The following is a 19,769-nucleotide window of genomic DNA, read 5'->3' as shown; positions in this document are numbered from 1 at the left end:
GAACAGTGTGACTGCGAAACCAAATTAGGACTTGTCACAGGACTGGTTGTATGGTAATGTTAGAATCTGTTGTAGCGCGAGCGTGTAAGACAGGTGAGCCTATTCCTGGTAAAGTATGTTGTTCTATTTTAGTTACACTCCTTATCACTGCAATGTTGCCTGAGAGACTTTGAAAGTGCTATTGTGTGATTCAAAAGAATGCTATGATGCGTATTAATGTTTATCATGAATTTAAATGCATTTATTTACCTCAACTTTTAATTCATTCTTAAGTTTTTTCAAACCAAATCAATTGTGGGAAAAAAAAAATTCCCAGGACCTTCTTTGTGATTCCTTATGTTAAACAGGTTAACATCTGGTCTCCAACCAACTCCACTCTTCTCCTTTTTCACCACCTCTGTGAGTTATTAGCATCTGCCATTTATTTAAATAAGCAGCTAGTTAAAGTTCATCAGCAGTGGGGAATGCCTTCTAGTCTTGGGATTTGTCGCAAACAGGAATCAAAATGTAATGATGCAGTCATCAAAATAGTGAATAATGAAGTAATGGCATGCAAAATTATTTATTTATTACGGCTGCAATTAAAATCTAACCAAGCAGATTACTTGGCTGTCAATCACTTATAAAATAACAATATTTACTTATAGACAGATTTGCTGAATTAATTCAAATGAACAAGACAGTGGGGCCATTTTTGTTGCCAATGTTAATTAAACAGTTGCAGTATCTTAATGTATAATCATGTGTGATTATACAACATAACTTAGAACAGAAAAATAATATAAAGTTACCACAGATTAAAAAAATGCACAATTCTCATTTTTGCCTGCTTTGTTGTCTTTTTTAGAGCTTTCCGGCAACATGTATTTAAGCTGAAGTAATCAGCATTTGTAAGGTGTTCTTTCTTTAAGTCTTGAAATAACCACATTTTTTTCCCTTCAGTAGCTGGAGAGCACAGTGAATGTAAAAGGAGGATCAACCCACACGGGGTCACTTGGGAAATGAGCTGTGATGTGTGTGTGATTGGTAAACCGTGAGTGCAGCCCCCTTCCCAGACTTACTCCTGATGGGCATGATGAGCTGGGGAATGACGGGCAGGATCTTGGGGCCGCCGCAATCCAGCATGTCATGGACTCCCTGGCGGGCGAAGACCTCGTACGGATGAGTAGTCTCACATAAGCCATCAAAGAACAGAGGCAGGTAGTGGTGGTAGTCCAGCTTCCCGATCTCCACCTGGGGATAAAATAAAATTTACATTTACATTAGAGATAGTATTAGCTGCTTCTTTAATCCAGAGAGACAGACAAAGAGAGAGCGGGTAGATTTCTGTCCTGTGCACTAGGCATTTATCAGACCATACAGCTGCTGATGGAGCCGTTAGCCAGAAGCAAGGATGAACTTTTTGTTTGCTTCCTACCCATTCACCTTCAGACTCGCTCACATTCACACCTTTACACAAACAGGAAGGCGCGGGGAGAGGCACAGCAGATGAAATTTTGTGTTTTTCAGGAAATCATTCATTGCCATGGAGCCCTCTTTCATTCTTTCACTCTTTCTCTCTGTTTGTCCTTGGCTTTGCACGAAATCTAGGGCTAAAGCTCCTCTTGCAGCCATTTATAACCCTTACAGTAAACACATTCACACACACAGTCTCACCCACATACACCCACAACCCACACACACACACACACAATGGCTGGCCACAGCTGTTCGGGAGATCATGACACAGTGGCATGTGGCATCTTGTGGGCTGACATGTTAACACCTGTTTACAGCATTTGGAGGACAGACAGAACGGCGCACACACACACACACACACACACACACACACAATGGGCCGGTGGATGAAGACATTCGTCCAGCTACATGCCAGAGGCAGGCTTTGAAGTTGTTTGGCTGAGCGTGTGTGGGTAGTGTGTGACACATTAAAGCAAAGTCTTTCATGTGTGTAAAGCCATCAGAGGGAAGCCACTCAGACACACCGGGGTGGAGAGAACAGCTGACCGAAAGGAGCCCGTCCTTGAGCCTTGTGTGTGCAAGTGTGTATTGTGAAATTGTATACTATATAAAGTGTTACATGTAGCCAAGGCTCAGGAAACATCTGTGTGTACTGTGTGTACTCTAGTTACTCTGCGTCCCAGTGGCGCTTTTGTTGAGCGAGGGGTTAGAGGTTGAAGGGTGGGGATTCTGATTTTCATGTAATGAAAGGTAATCCCTCAGGTTCAGAGGCAAATAGCAGCCAGCAGTCCTTGAGGACAGCTGAAGCCATGAGGATACTCTTTTGTCAACACCCCCACACACACATATAGATATATATAGAGAGATATATAGATAGAAATACATTCATATGCACAAACACACACACGGACACACACAAGCACCACGCTGGGTCACACTAGTCGGTACTGAAATGTCACCACGGCAGTGACGCTCAGTCCTTTCAAGTCCCCAGCCCTCACCCAGCCGCCGGTCAGAGCCAAGACTTCAAAGCAGGGCAGCCCCCCCCCCCCCCCTACTATTCCTGCTGCCAATCCTCCCTGACACCCCCCTCCCCTCTCACACCCCCTGGGTAAACACAGAGATGGAGAAGGAGAGAAAAAAATAAAAGCTGGAGTGATGGAGCGATGGCAAGATGGCGACAGAGACAGAGAGCTCACAGTGTTAGCACAGAGAGACAAGGGCTGATTGCTTTGAGGCAATTTACCGGCCAACCTTGACCTTTCCCTGCGCCTGGTCAAGATCATCATTGTGAGTCAGTCGGGCTGGAGATGAGAACAAAAGCAAACATGAGCCCAGAGAGGAGAGGAAGAGGAGGGATAGAAGGGGGCAGAGAGGGCGAGGAGGAGAGGCGAGATGACACGACAGCGTGGCACCGCTTGCTCGCCAGTGGCAGTCGGAGGCACACAGTGACACGTCACCGCATGAGCTGCCACAAAAACAATATGTAAAACAATCCTACTACGTTATTACCATTAGGTTTTAGTATGGTTTAAACATTAGAAATTGTGCTTTCTACTTTGGGAAAAGTATGAAAATCCTGCCCTTTAAACACTTAAAGGGATAGTTCAACATTTTGGCAAATTGGCCCATTGCCATAATCCCTATAGTCATAGCAGTAGGTTCGTTACCTTTAACTGTTGGTGCGAGCTATTTACAAACTTACAAACTCATCAAATACACAATCCAACAACTCCAAAACGCTCTCGTGGACAAGTTGTGACCTGCACATTCACCACACTATGAGATAATAACAGAACGTTATGAAACCAAGTCGTTTTCCAGACATACGATAAACTGCCCTCAACAGGAACGCGCATTTTGGAGTTATTGGATTGTGTATTTGATGAGTTTGATGAGGGAAACTAAGAAATCCCATTAGCCCCCGTAGCGTAGCTCTGAGCAGCTCGTGGCTCTGCTCCGCCGCTCTAAAAATAGCTTGCACCGACAATTAAAGGTAACGCACCTACTCCTAAAACTATAGGGATTATGGCAATGGGCCAATTTGCCAAAATGTTAAACTATCCCTTTAAGTAAATGAATGGATTAAGAGGAATTAAACTTAGAATAAATTATATGTATTATGGTGGTTAAAGCATAAAAAGGAAGGAAACAATTTCACACATCATACTGAAATGTTCTGGTTTGATTCAGGTCAGTGTGCTTGTATGTAATGTTATATGAATTAATTTCATCAACACAGTACGTCATATGAAAAGGAGACGGTTATAAAAGCTGTACTAATCATTAGGCCTGGTGAAGATCGCACCAGTATGTTATCAGCTCTCACACTGAGGCGTAGACACCATCTCACCCACCGTGTTGTAAAGCTGAGAGGTTGAGGGGAATAATTACCTGGGAGCATTAATGTGGTGTTGCTGTGAGGATGAACTCTGTCATGCTCTTAATCAAAATCACATAAACAAGCACTCGGGGACTGGCTGAAGATCCCAGTTAACTATCAAGGAGTGGGGACAATCAGCAAACACCTTTACACACTCTCTTACATAGCGCATACACACACACACACACACATACGCGTACCAATTCCCAGAGAATCTTAATCAGCAGCTGAGCTGAGCGGTAACTCTTGCATCCGTTATCGATTGTCCGCCCAGGTTTGTTTGTCTTTGGGTGCCTGTGGGAATCCCCCTGGAGTCCGGGGAGTCAATGAGAGTGGAGACTATCAGAGAGACTATCAGCCAAGTAGCAGCAATTAGCCCTGGGACACAGACTTGCGTGTCTCCTCTGGTCAGCGATGCAACAGCAGACGCACAGCAACAGTAGTAGACCAGGAGCAAGTGTGTGTGAGGAGGAGAGCCTCTGCTCATTAAACAGCAGCATCACAGGCCCCTGACAGGCAAAGGAGACCGGGAGGAACGAAAACAGCAGGCTGCCACTTTAAATACACCACTGCTGGACATGACTTTGTGTGTGTGTTTGTGTGTGGCTATACGTTGTGAAGATGTGTTTGACATTTTGAGAAAGTGAGAGCGTTTTAGCTGCTCCTTCCTTGCACACACACCTTCAAAGGGCTCTTTGAGGGTTAAGTGGTTCTGGGTGTCGGTTAGAGTTTATGTGTAGAATGGGCTGAGGGTCAGGTTTAAGGGCCATTGTGTCAACGAGAGTCCTCACAAAGGTGTGTGTGTGTGTGTCTCTCAGCCTGTTTCTGAGGTCGCTGTGTTCAAATGTGAAGTGGCTCATCGCAGCAGTTATATAAAACCACACTTGAGCATCAGGTTGTGGGTTGTTTTGGCGAGCATAGTGGCATGTTTTAGTTGTGTGTTTGTATGTCACTCTTAAAAAAAAGAGTGGTTATTGGAGGTGCAGTATAATTTATTAATGTTCTCCATCAGCCGCCACCTCCTGATCTAACAGAGGAGGCAAGGGAGGTGTGGGTGGAGGTCAACAGCTCTCTACATCCTTCTGCAGCGCGGCCTGAGCGTTCACAGCAACTTCTGAGCATCCAATCAAATCCCTCTACTACCAGGTCAAACCCTTCACTAAATGATTCTACACCCACATTTTCCATTTCAGTGACAAATACATTGCTAAAACTGGAACTGCACTTTCTTTGAAAAAAGAAAAAAGCAACAAGCCTGCAAATCTTGTCAACTGACCCTGGTATCTAACATGTGTTGTCTTATTACTAAAAGCATGTGTCACAGTCAGATCTGGCAAGAAACAGGCTGTGTGCCAGCTGCTTGACAATGATGCTATTTTAATTGATGATGCCATAATGACTTGACCTGGATTCAGTTTTTTTGTTCGCACAAGCACAGGTTGCTGTATTTAGATGAGCTGGCAGATGAGGCGCTGTCAATTATTTCAGCTCAGAGAGGAGAACAGGCTTCCTATTGGTGCCGCTCATGCTATGAGTCATTCATTACACAGTCACCACTGGCAAACAAACATGTATTAGCTCTGCTGAAAATGTATTACAGGGGACCAAAGGGGAATGCAGGACTCATGTATGGTGACAGGCAGAGAGTGTGGCATGCATCTCCACTCACAGGGAAGAGATATGCATTGAAAGGGCGACATACATGCTATGGGGACGGAGGAGACAGGCATGAACCAACAAGAGCTGAAAATAACAATACATACCTCAACTGAATTCCTGTCACTCATCAGTTTTATCTTGACTTCATGTGCAACTTCGCTGTTCCTTAGAAACCACGTCTGTTTCTGAAACCATCACCATCTATGGTCAACATATTCTACATGTCTGCGCATATAAATAAAACTTTCCTGAAATAACAGCTGTCAAGACTTGACACAACACTGCGTGATATTTGTGTTGTGTTGCATGGTAGCGTTCTTCTTCTTGCTGTAATCAACTACTTCAAAAGGCTTCTGTTTAAGAATGGCCCATGATTAAATATTTATGGGCAAACATGATGTATGATGCCAATATATTAAAATTATTATTTAACAGAAAGTAAATTATTAACAGTAGGGAAATAACTCCTTTATTTCCCTATTGTGGAGGGGGGGGGTGTCATTACTGTAAATGAAAGTAAAGAAAGTATTCTGTGAAACAGTTCAATGGTTAACAGCTCAAATCACCATGACTACAAGGCTCTCTACAGACAGCAATATCCCTATTACTAATCTCTATATTGATCTTAAAATGAAAACTGTTCCATAAGGTCGGCAAAATGATCATGTAGATAAAAGTGATATGAAGCCACTGAGGTAAAACATTTACAAACAGGAAAGACATGGAGGCAAGTGATTGTGCCCCAGATTCCAGACATTTTGTAAAAAAAAAAAATAATAATAAAATATATATATATATATATATATATATATATATATTTATATTTTGTGATGATTTGTTTGTCTGCCGTGACAGTGGCAATGACACACATTGCAAAATCTTGATGATGTTAAGAGCAGCATGTGAAACCAAACCTTTCAAACCATATCCTCCAAACTGACAGCTAGTGCCCACATCACTTCACTACAGGTTGCAGCAAACTTAAAACATCACTAAACCCAGAGTTTGCTTCCTCTGAAAGATGTTAAAATATGTTAACACAATGGCACACTTCATAGAGTTTCCCCTGACAAGCAAAGTTCAGATATAAATGCTGCTCCTTATTATGAAGTAAACTGAAATAAGCCAAAAAAGCATCCTTCAAATTCATTTTGAATTTATTTGTCTGTGCTTGTGCCCTTTTGAGAGAAGCTGTAATGGCAAAGCGTCTGAAAAACTTCTCACGAGCACACGATACACAACACATAATAATAATTTATTCATCCTAATCCAAGCTGATTTCCAACTGTGCCACAGGTGCACATCGCACCTCTGGCCGCAACATTTCCAAAAAATCAGTCACCATGCTGCGTGCGCTCACTGTGAATATGAGAGAGAGAGAAAATATGGAGAGAAGAGAGAAAAAGAAGTGAATATTTTGACTTTCTTGGAGGTCAAAATAAGAGGAGCAGGACTGGAATAGGCAAACGATAAGTGAGGGAACGAGAAGTGAGTCACTCTCGCTATCTCCCCTGACAGCTGTTTCCATCTAACAAGCATGCAAATATGCTCAATTCAAAGCACTAGTAGTAGAGTGCATGGTGTCAATTGAAATGATACCTAACACATGCTGGATGAGACAATTTTGGGGCTTCAAAGACAGTTCAGAACCAGGACACAGAAAGTTATGAATCTAATGTGAACCTCACACACATACACAAACACGCACATATGCAAAGACTGAGATTAAAAGAATTTTATTTAGGCGCACGGTCACGCCAGCAGTCGCAATTGGTGTGTTGAAAGCAGGCGGGTGTTATTAGAGTAAGAAACATGAGCCAGAGTAATTGAAAGAGTGACCCTGTAGACAGTGCTCCTGTTGAGATTGGGCTTCGGTTAACGCTGTTAAAGATGAAGAGAAACCCTGTAGATATTCTTGTTAGAAATTGCACTTGGTGAAACAATTTTCTTTTTCTCAACATATTCTTTATCATACAGTCATAGATAACCAACCGAAATACCAAGTGCTTCCAGGATGCTGAAGAAAAGTTAATATGTCTGTGAATATTCAGCAACAAAGTTTAAAGACATTTCACTTGCAGTATTTTTTTTTTAAGGGAGACATGCTTTCTTTTTTCGCAAACTGTCATCATCAAAACCATTATAAAATTTGTGTTTCTGCTTTTTCCTTGTTGACATAAGGAACAAAGAAGAAATCTGGTTTGTTCTTGCACTCCCACTGAGAACCCATCACAATTACTTTTCTATAAACAAGCAAGCAAGTAAAAACAAATTAATTTCCCCCCACACATTTCAAACTTGCCAGCAGAATGCTCGGTAATATCTGGCAATGAATTTTTGTTTGTTTACACTCCTCAAGTAACTCATGCAGCTTCTGTTGCAAATAACAATAACGGTGCCCTCCGTTAGCCACTAGACAGTAGCTGAAAACTGAAAGCTGCAGTGATCGAAAGAGGGTGAACATGGAGTGACGGAGGGCTGAGCATATTGATGAAGGAGTGGAGGAGGTATAGAGGGATGTAACGTTAGAAGAAGCTGAGGTGAGCAACAAAGAGACTGTCTGGAACCTGCTCTAGTTTTAAAGGTGAGGCAGCTAAATAAAGCTCAGATTAGGACTCTACTCGCTGTGCTCACAGTGCGCATATGTGTGTGTGCATGCGTGTGTGTGTGTTCCAGCACGCGACACTCTGCCACTGTGATGGAAGTAGGCCAGAATAGTGGAGAGAAACAGGAGGAGGGAAACAGGAGGCAATGAACATGACAGGAGTCCGTGAAAAAAAAAAAAAGTGACAAAAGATTTCATTGCTTGAGTTTTTCTTATCTCTGTGTCAGGTATGCATGTCTGGACACGGGTGCGGGGCCTATGAGCAGCTGGCATGCGCATGCTCATGAGATTCAGGCCTTTTTAAACGAGCTGGCAGTGGTCATAAAGTCACAGCTCGCCAGCTAGTGGTGCGATTGTGTCTGTGTCTTGTCTAGATCCACGGCCTCTGCTCTCAGCTTCCAGTGATTACAGCTCAGCAGCCGAGCTTGACAACACACAGGCAGTGTGTAATCAAGTCAGAGAGAGGGAGGTGTAATCAGCATTTCCCCTCCAATCAGCCCCAAAATCACTGTCTCTAATCTGCAGCCAGCCATTGATGGGTTTGATTGATAGGATGGATTTGTTATCTGGCTTGTGGGGGTCTGCAGGGACCAGAACAACAAGCAAGAGCAAGAGACACAGTCGGCTTATCAGCTATCGCTACATTTGTTACCGCTCCCCTCGTTGAGCGAGCTGAGCTTTTCCTCACAGGCTACAACTGCAGCTCTCCTCTCATTTATCATACAGAAGAATTAAATGTGGACACTTCAAAGTACTTCCACACATAAGGGTCCCCGGGGGCATGTGTTTTCTCCCTGTTTAAAATGGAAAGGGCCAATCCATCACTGGCTGTTTGTGACGGAAACAGAAGCCACAGAGAGTATTTGTGTATAGTGTGTGTTTTAGCATGCATGTCTATGCGTGCATTAATTACACGCATGTATATATATATTTTTTTTAAACACACTTTATATAAGTATGTGTATATATGAATTTGTGTCTGCATTTGAGTGTGATTTGTACATGTCAGATGCAGAGGGAAGATAAGGGGACAGAATAATGCTTTTTCAGCAAAGCAAAGCAAATACCCTGACTGTAGCATCTACTGCCTGCACAGTTTTGATAAATCTTGCCCCTCTGCCTAACACTGTACTGAAAAATCCTCACAAATGTTCAAACAAATATGCTCTTTTTCAATGAGCGTGTGATGAATGAGCTCCATTGATTTTGTGCATGAAGCCAAAACAATAGAGACCAAGACAAATGCTCAGTCTGTTTAAGATAACAAGGCTTTACCAGGCCGTGTGACATTCTCTGCGAAGAAAGGGGGGTCTACAGAAATCAAGAAAACAAAGACAAGATACAAGTTAGCGGATACAAATGCGATTTGATTGCACATTTGTGGCGTTAATATGCGGAAATAATTAAGCAGCGGTTTATTTGGATGTGTCCTTTTCCCTCAATTTTCCAAGTTGATTACTTGTCCTCACTGAAACAGTGAACACGTTGAGAGTGATGATACAGCTTGTAGTTTCCTAGTGTGACAATGTAATAAATATAGTGATAAAACATGCTCAAATTCTCCATTTCCAGACTTGGTATATCCATGTTTTTACTGCCCAAAGTTGAACAAAGGTGAATGGATCCAGCTGGACACTGCCAAACCCTGTATTTATTGGGGGCAAAGTTCTCATGTAACAGCACGCCTCTGTGATCTGCAATGATGACAGCAGAAGCTGATTATATGTTATGATGTACCAGAACCTAAATCAAGTTCCTTTGCGCTTCATGTGCACAAGCAAAATACCAGCTCAAGAAGACTGTGTGATACAATGAAAAGCTCCAGCTCCATCTACTAAAAGGACCTTGAGGTGAGACTGTTTTGAAGCTGATCTGACATCAGCAGCTTGAAGGTTGAACAAGTAGAAAAACTGTGAACTACTACTCAGGCCTGCAGGTGATGCCAAATCAAAGCTCCCAATTCTGACGAGGCAGCTTGATCAACAACGCAGAGCAACTAGAACTTCAGTGACAGGAACACCAGTTGGTGACAGCCCTCTGACTAACTAAAAATAAATCCCAGAGAGAGCCTTTCAACATTTTAAATTCAACAAGTGAACCAGACTCTGAGCTTGTGTGTCAAGTGTGCTGAGCCAGTAATGCCCACCCTGAGCTGGGGAGCAGCACAGAGAATCAGCAGCATCAGTAGCAGGAGGCAAGGCAGAGGCAGCGAGTGTCTGTCAAAGCTCTGTCCAGCTCCTAATAGGATGTTCTTGTTGTTGCCAGCGGATAACTCTCATCCTGTGTTCTGGACTACAGATCAAACAGCGCCTGAACTCCACAGTGCTACCACAGCTGCATGGATGGGAGAGGACAGAGACAGAGAGCGGAGTTGGAAGGGTAAGCAAAGGGTGAAGCGAGACAAGCAGGGAGGGAAAGGGGAAAGAAAGAACAAAGGAAAGAAAGAAAGGAAGCAGAAGAGAAAGCTATCTCTTCCAGTATCAGAGCATTCTTCTATTTTCAGCTTCAATTTAGGTGAAGGTAAAAGGAGGTGAAGAGAGGGGAAGGGAAAAAAGGGGGAAAAAAAGATGAAAGCCAAGTGCAAAAGTCGAGTGGGTATGTGGTGTTTTATTTAAACCTAATCCAGGGAAGCTGGGAGGTGGATATGGCCGAGGGACTGGGACTGTTGGGACTGTTCAAGATGGTAAGATGGTGTCATTTATATCAGGGGTTCCCAAAGTGGTGGTCGGGACCTCCTGGGGGGTCGCGAGGCAGAGACAGTAGAAATTAATCAGAAATACTGGATTTTAGCTGTAAGGTAATAGTTAAAAATAAAAATAAAATCATGCAAATAAATTTCTCTTCTTTATCTTCAGATGCCTACAGATCGTGTCTGTTGAGAAGATGATCTCCGAGTGGCCGTCTCCAAAATTTAACCATGGGAGAGATTAACAATGAAATAAGTAATTCCCAAAATGTAAATTTGCACAGCAACAATGTTCACTCATAAGTTACATGGATATTTTACTTTGGCTGAGGTATTCTGCTTTTATCTTCTTTATCTAGCTAAGGGATTTACTAAAGGTTTGCGTGTATTAAAACGTGTGCAAACGTGATTGCACGCGCAAACACACGTGGAACCTGATCTACTAACCGGACGCACCGAGGATTGCGTCCCTCACACGGGCAGAAAAGCACGTGCGATCCATTTAGCGTGTTTGCCTTGATGAATATGTAAATATGGGCGTTTCAGCCAGAACGTGCTAAATACTGGGAGGAGTAGATGCAAATAGATTTATTTAGCGCGTGCAATGTGATTTACCAAACCAGGAAGAGACTGCGGTGGCTGTTTTTGCGTCTTTATTCACCACGTCTCAAACCATGTACTAACTGATACAACTTCGCCAAAACGTATGCGTTTATTGATTTGATACCTGTCAGAGCCCCGTGATCTTACATCTCTGCATTTCCTCACGTCTGGGTAATTCTGTAACAGTTTTTCAGCCGTGTTAAAAGTCTTTTACGCGCCGTTACGCACGGCACACGTCTGTCCTGCAGTGCGCTCCTCTCCTCTCCTCTCCTTTCCTCTCCTCTCACCTGGCTGCTCAGCTCCGACTCTCGGTCCCGGTCCCGGTCCCGGACTGAGACACGTCACCACTGCCTTCACCCGTCTTTGATCCCTCTGGTCAGTGGTCAGAGCGTTTAGATCCGTGTGTCCCACCTGAGCTCTCTATTAATCCACTCGATCATGGGCGGCACACACACACACACACACATATTATAGGTGTGTGATTGTCGCTGCAGCTGCTGCCTGTTCGTCACTATATGACGAGTTGGGCCCTGTAGCGATTTTTGTTTATTTATCTAAACAGAGCGCGAGAGAGATGAACACACGTGCTGTCACTGTAGCATCGGATCAAATGTCATTCTGTCCCTTCGTCCGTCCAGCTCTCTGTCCACACTCTCCATGGCGGAAACGATTACGACGCGCAAAACCCTCATTTACATATTGCGGTTTGCACGTGTTGTCATTTAGCGGGTTACTCTTAGTAGATCACCTGTTTTGCGTGCACTAACCAAACACGCAATATTATAGCGGGAGCAAACAATATAGCGCCCGCTATCTGAGATCTTAGTAAATCCGGCCCTAAATGTAAAATCACTTCCTTGTTGTAAGGCTGTTCTGTTCTTTTGTGTCATTATGCCCGTGTTCAGATACGTCAATTGGTGCGTGGGCATGTCACCTCCAGGGATAGTGGGGGTCATCAGTCACTGGCGTTATTTTGGGGGTCGCAGGCTGAAAAGTTCGGGAACCCCTGACTTATATAACATGTCTTTTACTTTGTGAACTTTGTCACACCAAACAGCCAAAAGGCACGACCCCCAAGGACTGGGCATACACCTTGTGAGGTGAGGCATCAAAACATGGCCAGGCTTGTGGCACATGAACAAATGGCAGAATGTTAACTGTCTGTTAAAGGTCAGTCCTGATGTCCAGGCAAAGCTAGATGTCAGGTGATGTGAAGTAAACCTTTTGAGTTATGAATGGCAGCCAGCTGTGCAGGTGACGGTCTGGAGATTAAAAAAAAAAAAAAAAATACAAGGGGTGGGGAGGGGGGATGAATATCAAGAGCAAAACAGTGAGGAGAAGAGAGGCCAGTAAAGAATAAAGCCTTACGCACAAGGCCGTACACACATAAACACACATAAGCGTGCACACAGAGCTCGGTCATCCACCTGCGGGGAGAAAGATGTCTTTCCTCAGCATTGATGATAGCATCTTCAGGCCCGTGGTTCAACACTTTCACTTGAGGCCTTTGACAAAAGGACTGAATCTTAAGAAGAAGAAGATTGTTTCAGAGAAAATGACTAATGTGTTCTACACTCAGCGTCCTATGAGTGGGATGAAAGGTAGCTTTTGAAATGTCACAGGGAATGCAGTGTGGTGTGATTCTGGGCCCATTCGCACCGACAGACATGCTTCTACTGTAGTGCAAGATTAATTTTTTGGTAAAGCCTAGCTGTGATCTTTTGGTAATCTGTTAAATACCTGAATAGGAAGCAATGTGCAGCTCTACTACATTTCTTCCTCTCTTCCAACAACTGAAAGACACTTATTCATCTATTTATCATTGAAAAGGGACAACGTGCATTAATCAGCATTTAAATAAATGTAAATGTAATTACCCAAAGGGCTAGCTTTCATTGGCAGTTCCTTTGCTTCATTTTGTTAAGCATTCAAAAAGTAGAGTAGTACAATATGTAGAAACATACTACATGATGATAAGATAAAAATCAAATTATTCAGTTAGTTAAATTAAGCATAATGTAATACAGTAAAGAGATCAGACTGGGATGAGTGTAGTCATATTAAAGTTGGATAAAAACAGAATCACTGTTGACATTTGTAGGTCTCTTAATGAATAATCGGATTGTGAGTCTTTAATTCATTATGATAGTGAAATCCATTGATATTGTGATCAAGATGACTTGGCTAGATGCAGTTTCCCCATGTAGCTGGTCCAGTTCCCCCCACCTGCACTGCGTTGTTTGCAGTAGATTTAGACCAGACAGTGCAGGCGGAGCTACATCATGGATAATCTTATAAACAAGTCAGACATTTCTGTATTTGATGAGGTATTCTCAGCTAAGGGTATGGCAATGACTGTGTGCCAATTTGTTTGATGAGTCCAGAGGTTTAAAGCCTACAGAGTGTGTGTTAGATGTTGTAGGTGTCGAAGAGAACTATTGAGTTAGAGTTTATCTTAACTGCCTGAGCCAATGGAAGGTTCCTGGGAAACCTGATGTTCTATCACAGACCATTTGATGTGAAATCAGAAGACGATGTTTGAATATAAATGCACTCTCTCCTCAGATTAAAATACTTGCTCTACATCTATGCTGTGGTCCATCAAAAAAAGCAAAACTGATTTCGTCAAAAACAAAAAAGATAGAAGCCATCTGTAAGTATAGCTATTTGTTATTTGTTAATGTTAGCATTAATTCTCTCTTAACTTAAACTCTTAACTTAACTCTTTATTTACCAGTCAAAAAGGAATGTTACAGATCAGCATCAACCTAAATTTCTCTTGTTACTGGGATCTCAATATGCAACCTTTTACTGTGACAAAATAAAACCCTGTACTATCAGTATAGATTAAAATATCACACAAAAGTCAAATCATTGATGTACATTCTCAACAGGACTGGGCCCAATACAGAATCTTGCAGGACACCAGTAGATAGATAATATTCATCATCTATAAATGTATGGTATAAACATGTTTGACAAGTTGTGAGTACTGTTAAGCTGAAAACTTTTGTTTTACCCTGACAGTGTTGGATGCTGTCCGTAAGCTAAGAAAAGTAGCCCTAACCACTCTGTGATTGTCTGTTGATGTCTTCACTTTTGCTGAAAAGCAGCTTGTAGGTGTTTCTGTCAAATTATTAGCCTTGAACCCAAATTGCATTAGATGAAGGGAGAAGGAGCTATACTTTAAAAAGGCCAATACTGCCTTGGATGTATGGATTTGTTGTAGTTGGTAGATAATGTACAACAAAAAAGATTTCGGCACAAATATAGCTGAGCTCAGCTGCAAGTCTGTTTCTTGCTGACCTAACAAATATTAGTTATTATACTGTCTGTTACAGGAGCATTATACCATTTTATCTATCTAATGTCTATGAAATTTGAAGCAGTATGGTCAGCAGCCAGACTAACTGTGCATGCATGGCTCCACCCAAACACTTCTCTTTACGCCTTCCAAATACACACAACAACCCATGAAAGAAGATGGACTTTTCCACAGGGAGTATGTGAGCTACATTTATTTATGTTTTAGCTTGTTATGAAGTTACTTCTTTAGAAATGGACAAACAAGTGCACTGAAAACAGGTATTTGGGTCTGTGGTTTATTCTGGGATTTGGGAGCAAATGTGCTCTGGAAGGGAAGAAAATTACTACACATTAGTTTGTGCAATATTAAAATTACACAGCCTTCTCTTGAGAAATAAATCCTATCCAAATAAGGCTTGAAATACAGATTCAGTGCTGTCAGCTCTGGCCATCACACTTGCAACACAGGCCAAGTTTGAGATCAGTCTCTCTCATAAGCGTTTGAACTAACACAGAGTGTAGCTGAAGTCATTCATTAAATGGTAACTCTGGAGTACTAACTAAAAACTACTGCTGTGGTGCTTAAACTAGTGAAACACTATTCCTAACCTGCCCAAATAATCGATAACAAGGCAGAGAGGAACAAACAAACTACCATAATTCAAAGTGAATAAAAACAAATCATTTATTCTGTCTCTTCAAAATTGATCAAAAAGATTACCAGCTACGTTTTTTTTTCTTTTTTCCAGTAGTGCCTACACACACAGATACAAACCTACACACACACTTCATACTCCCATTTAGAGTGGCACATATTCAACCACCTGAATCCACCAGCTTGCGGAGTGTGCATGTCATGGTATAGGATCCATTACTGCAGGTGGTGGGTGGCCTTACAATAGATGGAGAGAATATGTACTTGGGAGGACAATAGGCTTTCTTCGATTTAATGTTGTTTGCCTGGATGTAAGAGAAATAGCTGGTGCCCAAAAAGATGGCGCGCAGGGATTATGCTTGTTCATGCTTGTGAATGTGCCAGAAAACTCACCCACGCATACACACACATGCATGCATGCACACACACCCACAAATCTACTTTCCATTTGGAAGAGGGAGAGAGTGAGGGGAGCAGAAACAGTGCAGCGGAGCAGATGTAATTACAAAAGGCAATACAAGCCATGTGTCTGCAAGTCTCTCTGACCCACATGGAGGAAGTAAGTTAGAGCTTATCAGGGTGCCACAGAATGGGGAAATCTTCCAGCAGAGGTGGCAAGTGCTCCCTGCTCTTTTCAGATGTGACACACTGGGGAAGATGGCAGCCGTGGTGGTGGTTGGGCTCTAAGTGGAGAGGATAGCAAATGAGGAAATGCCCCCTCCCTTCATAGCTGGTAGCAGGCAATCATTACGCCAGGGGGAGAGATTTGAGGCAGATAAACATCGCTAGTCCAGTTGTCATCTCATACACAGACAAGAAGCTTTGTTACACGACACGGGAGGGGGCGGGGGGTGAGGGTGAAGAGGTGACTACTGGATACGGTTGGTGGTAGCACAGCGAGTTGGTAGTGAATTAAATGTCGCTTGTTATGGCTCTTAATCGCATTGCAATAAAGTGCCATCAATTTGTAATGCGGTATCGCTTTTTATGTTCACAGACCATGCCACCAAGGAAGCAGCTCATGTCACTTTTGTTTGCTGCTGCTGTTGTTTTGTTGCTGTCGTTGGTGGGAAAGATGTGTGGAGATCTTGCTTTTTGTTGATGTTGTTTTTTCCTGTGGTCAGATTTGACAAGCATTGTCAGATGACAAAGTGAACAGCTAGGAGATGAAGACAGGTATGTTGCTGACAGGTTTTCTTGTAAAAACTGCAGGGGCAAATTGTTCGGCCTTGGTGCTGTCTGCTGCCGGAGGAGCGTGCTCACACATGCACACATGCCGGAACTGCACAAGACTCATGTTCACAAGATAAGACTTCACCTCTGGTTTCTAAGAGACAAGTGATGGGGAAGGAAAAGGGGAGTTTGACTTTGGAATCAAAAGAAGAGAAAGCAGCGTGAGAGGACCTGCAAACGTCCATATACAGTGTCGTAGAACAGGAAAAACTTCCTTATGTTTGAATGGCTTCCTTGCTAGAATTTTTTATTTATTTTTTGTCCTTATCACATAAACCACTTCTCAGAGTTATATCCTGAATTTTTGCACACGACTGGATACACATGGACTCACACATGCATACTTGGCAAATTTCAAATTACGCTCAACAGGTCCAAAATCCAGTGTCAGCTGATTCCAAACGCTTGTAAGGGAGAAAAACAAGAGCGCAACCTCCTCACAGAGAATATTGCCTCCAGGATGCAGTCCCCATTACCTCTCTGCTGATTCACCAGAGGTAATCACCAATATAGCTCTGGAGAAATTGGAAGGATAAGGAAAGGGGGGAGAGTCGGTTAAATAGAAAGAATGAGGATACATGGAGAGGAGCCTTTGAATGAAATATGGCTTATATTATTTCTTCCTGCTCTCCAGACAGGGCCGTCTGTCATGGCGTGGAAGGGGCCAGAGAAAGTGGGCTAAGTGGTCAGGCCATTTCTTGTGCCTTTCCAAGTGGCTGAATAGATATTAGGATTTTACAGGCTATTACACATGATAATTGCACAGCATATTGAATTTTGGACAATTTTCTCACACCGACTCCCTCTTTCTTGCTCGCTCTCTTCTAAAAATAAACATCTTACAGTTAAGTATCCATCACGTATGGGCTGATTTGAAGGTTGTCCCTGTCACACAATCAGTATCTGTGGCATTCGCGTAAATTCAATAACAGCACTATACTAACTGCGAGGCTTAAACCCAGCTTTAGCTCTTTAGATATTCATCTAAGCCAATTAAGTGAAAGGCGGGTTGGGGATGGGGCATAATCCTGGCTTGAATGTTAGAGTGCACATTCAAGAGCAATGTCAGAGAAGGACCCAGTCCACTCTAAAATAGCATCATGGCTTGCCGACTGTTTATTCATCCCATGTGTCTCTGCTAAAATAACACAAGCAGATTCTGCATTCAGTTTTGTCACAAAGACTAAACACAGAACGAGTGTTGGGAATTAAAAACACCATCAAGAATGAATAGTTATGCCTGTATATTTTTTCCTCTAACCGCATTCACAAAAAAAACCTGCTGTTTATAACATAAGAGTGTATCGTGTGCAATCTGTTTCATTTTCCCTCAGCAGGAACATTGTACAACAAGGAAAGTGCTATTACTGCGAACAAACACTAGTAAAAAAAAAGCACTCCAATCTATTCTCTGTTCTGCAAGAATAGGAACAAGACCAAATGTTCACTACAGGTGCCCCTGTAAAAAAAGGTACTCTCTTTTACGGTGAAGCCTGTATTACAGGAACAAAAAGGGATTAAAGCAGAAGTGGGTGTGGTGCCATTACTAAAATTAGCCCAAGTGACTGCAGCATCAAACAAATTACAAAAAAACACATTAGTGGCCACGCAGTCCTTTCACAGGCGGAGCTCTTGCCAACCTGCAGAGCAACTTTAAAAGTCAGAGCACATGCAGATCAGCTTTTATGAACTTCTATTTTTAATTTGAGTGCAAACACTTGCCATCCAACAGACATAAAGACTACCTTCTTGGTGTCCAGCAGAGAAACACGGATTGAAAAAGCAAGTCAGAGTTCAAGTCTGACATGTACTGCACTGTATGAGTATTTCAGAAGCATCACCGTATCCGCCATCCTGCAAGCTGGATCAGCTTAGTTGTGATAAAGAGCGGCAAAAGAAGACAGATTATGAAATGCTGATGGAGTACCCTCAGCACCACCATTCATCAACATAATTAACCATAATCAGCACCATCCGCAGAGAGAGAGAGGTGGATGATGGAGGTGGGAAAAGAGACAGTAAAAGTGCAGTGAAGGTGGCAGAGTTGCAAAAATTTTAACTGTCACATACAAATAAGCTTCATCAAACATTTTTGGATATGTGTGTCTTTTACTGCTTGGGCTATATGCAATCACTATACAGTATTCTTGTGATTGCATATAGAGAAATACGATGACTGCAGGCCTTTTTGTTTGTGCAGCTCAACACAAGCAAAAACTGAACCATAAATTGTGATGTTATCAAAATCAGTATTTTTTTTTGTATTATTATTTTGGACAGAATGTTAAATGTCACAACATACCATTAATGAAGCACTGTGGCACTACAAGGATGCATCTGGCCTGCTAATCACATTCTCCAGACATGAAACAACATGCTTGTTTCATACAAGCCCCAACAAAAACACATCATCATCTATATTTTTCAGTGAAATTAAAATGCAAAAATGACCATTCTAAACTGAAATCATGACTCATTTCTCAGTCCTAGTGTGAATTCAACCTGATTATCATGCATTACTGCTTGACATAATCTATGTTACTGCACACCGATGTAGTTTTAAAGCTGTTGTTATCAAAATGTCGCGCTCCAGATGTCTAAAATGCACATGGATCAGGCTATTCATAATTTTGAATCCCGTTGCAAGCTCTCTTTTTTTTGGACCTTGGTATTCCTAAAACCGCCTACGGCCATGTTTGTGGTAATGACAAGATCCTTCACTCCATCCTCCCACACATAAGCAATGATCGGATGAGAGGGGTAATTATCTTACTGTCTTTACAGCACCAAAGTCAATAATAAGATTTGATTTTTCACAACTTCTACTCCCTGAAAAAAATGACCAAGGTCCAGACCTCTGGGAGCTTCATCCACTACTGTAGCGCTACACAAACACACTGCAGGCGTGTCAACTCTTGCCTCCATCAAGTGTCTGTACCTCATCTTGCATAATTTTAATAACTGTTCATCAGGGTCAGCAGACATGCTGACAGATCATCTGTAATATCCAGTCAGCTCACGCAATGTCTCCAGCCAAGTTCCCATTACACATGCTGATCTGTTCGTCTTCATTCATTATTAACAGCCAAATGCAGCCGGGGCCATGTAGGCCACTTTATGGGAGTTTAAAATTTAAATACTTCAAAATTCCTGGGTAATTTCAGAGATGACCTGACAGCAG

General features: G+C 42.4%; 1 protein-coding gene across 3 annotated transcripts in view; it reads right to left on the bottom strand.

Moving 5' to 3' along the window:
• Positions 1–19,769, bottom strand: part of pacrg (PARK2 co-regulated) — a 130,435-nt gene that overhangs the window by 60,545 nt on the left and 50,121 nt on the right. For all 3 annotated transcript variants that reach the window (XM_085767473.1, XM_085767474.1, XM_085767472.1), the window contains one exon: positions 1,062–1,233. In XM_085767473.1, coding sequence (XP_085623599.1) covers positions 1,062–1,233 — 172 coding nt within the window. The remainder of the gene's footprint in view (positions 1–1,061; positions 1,234–19,769) is intronic.

The sequence above is a fragment of the Trachurus japonicus genome, chromosome 22 (genome assembly GCF_045865225.1).
Source record: "Trachurus japonicus isolate A0001 chromosome 22, Traja_1.0".
NCBI classification, from domain to species: Eukaryota; Metazoa; Chordata; class Actinopteri; order Carangiformes; family Carangidae; genus Trachurus; species Trachurus japonicus.
Note: the sequence above shows the minus strand (reverse complement) of the source record. Positions and strands in the feature narration are given on the sequence as shown.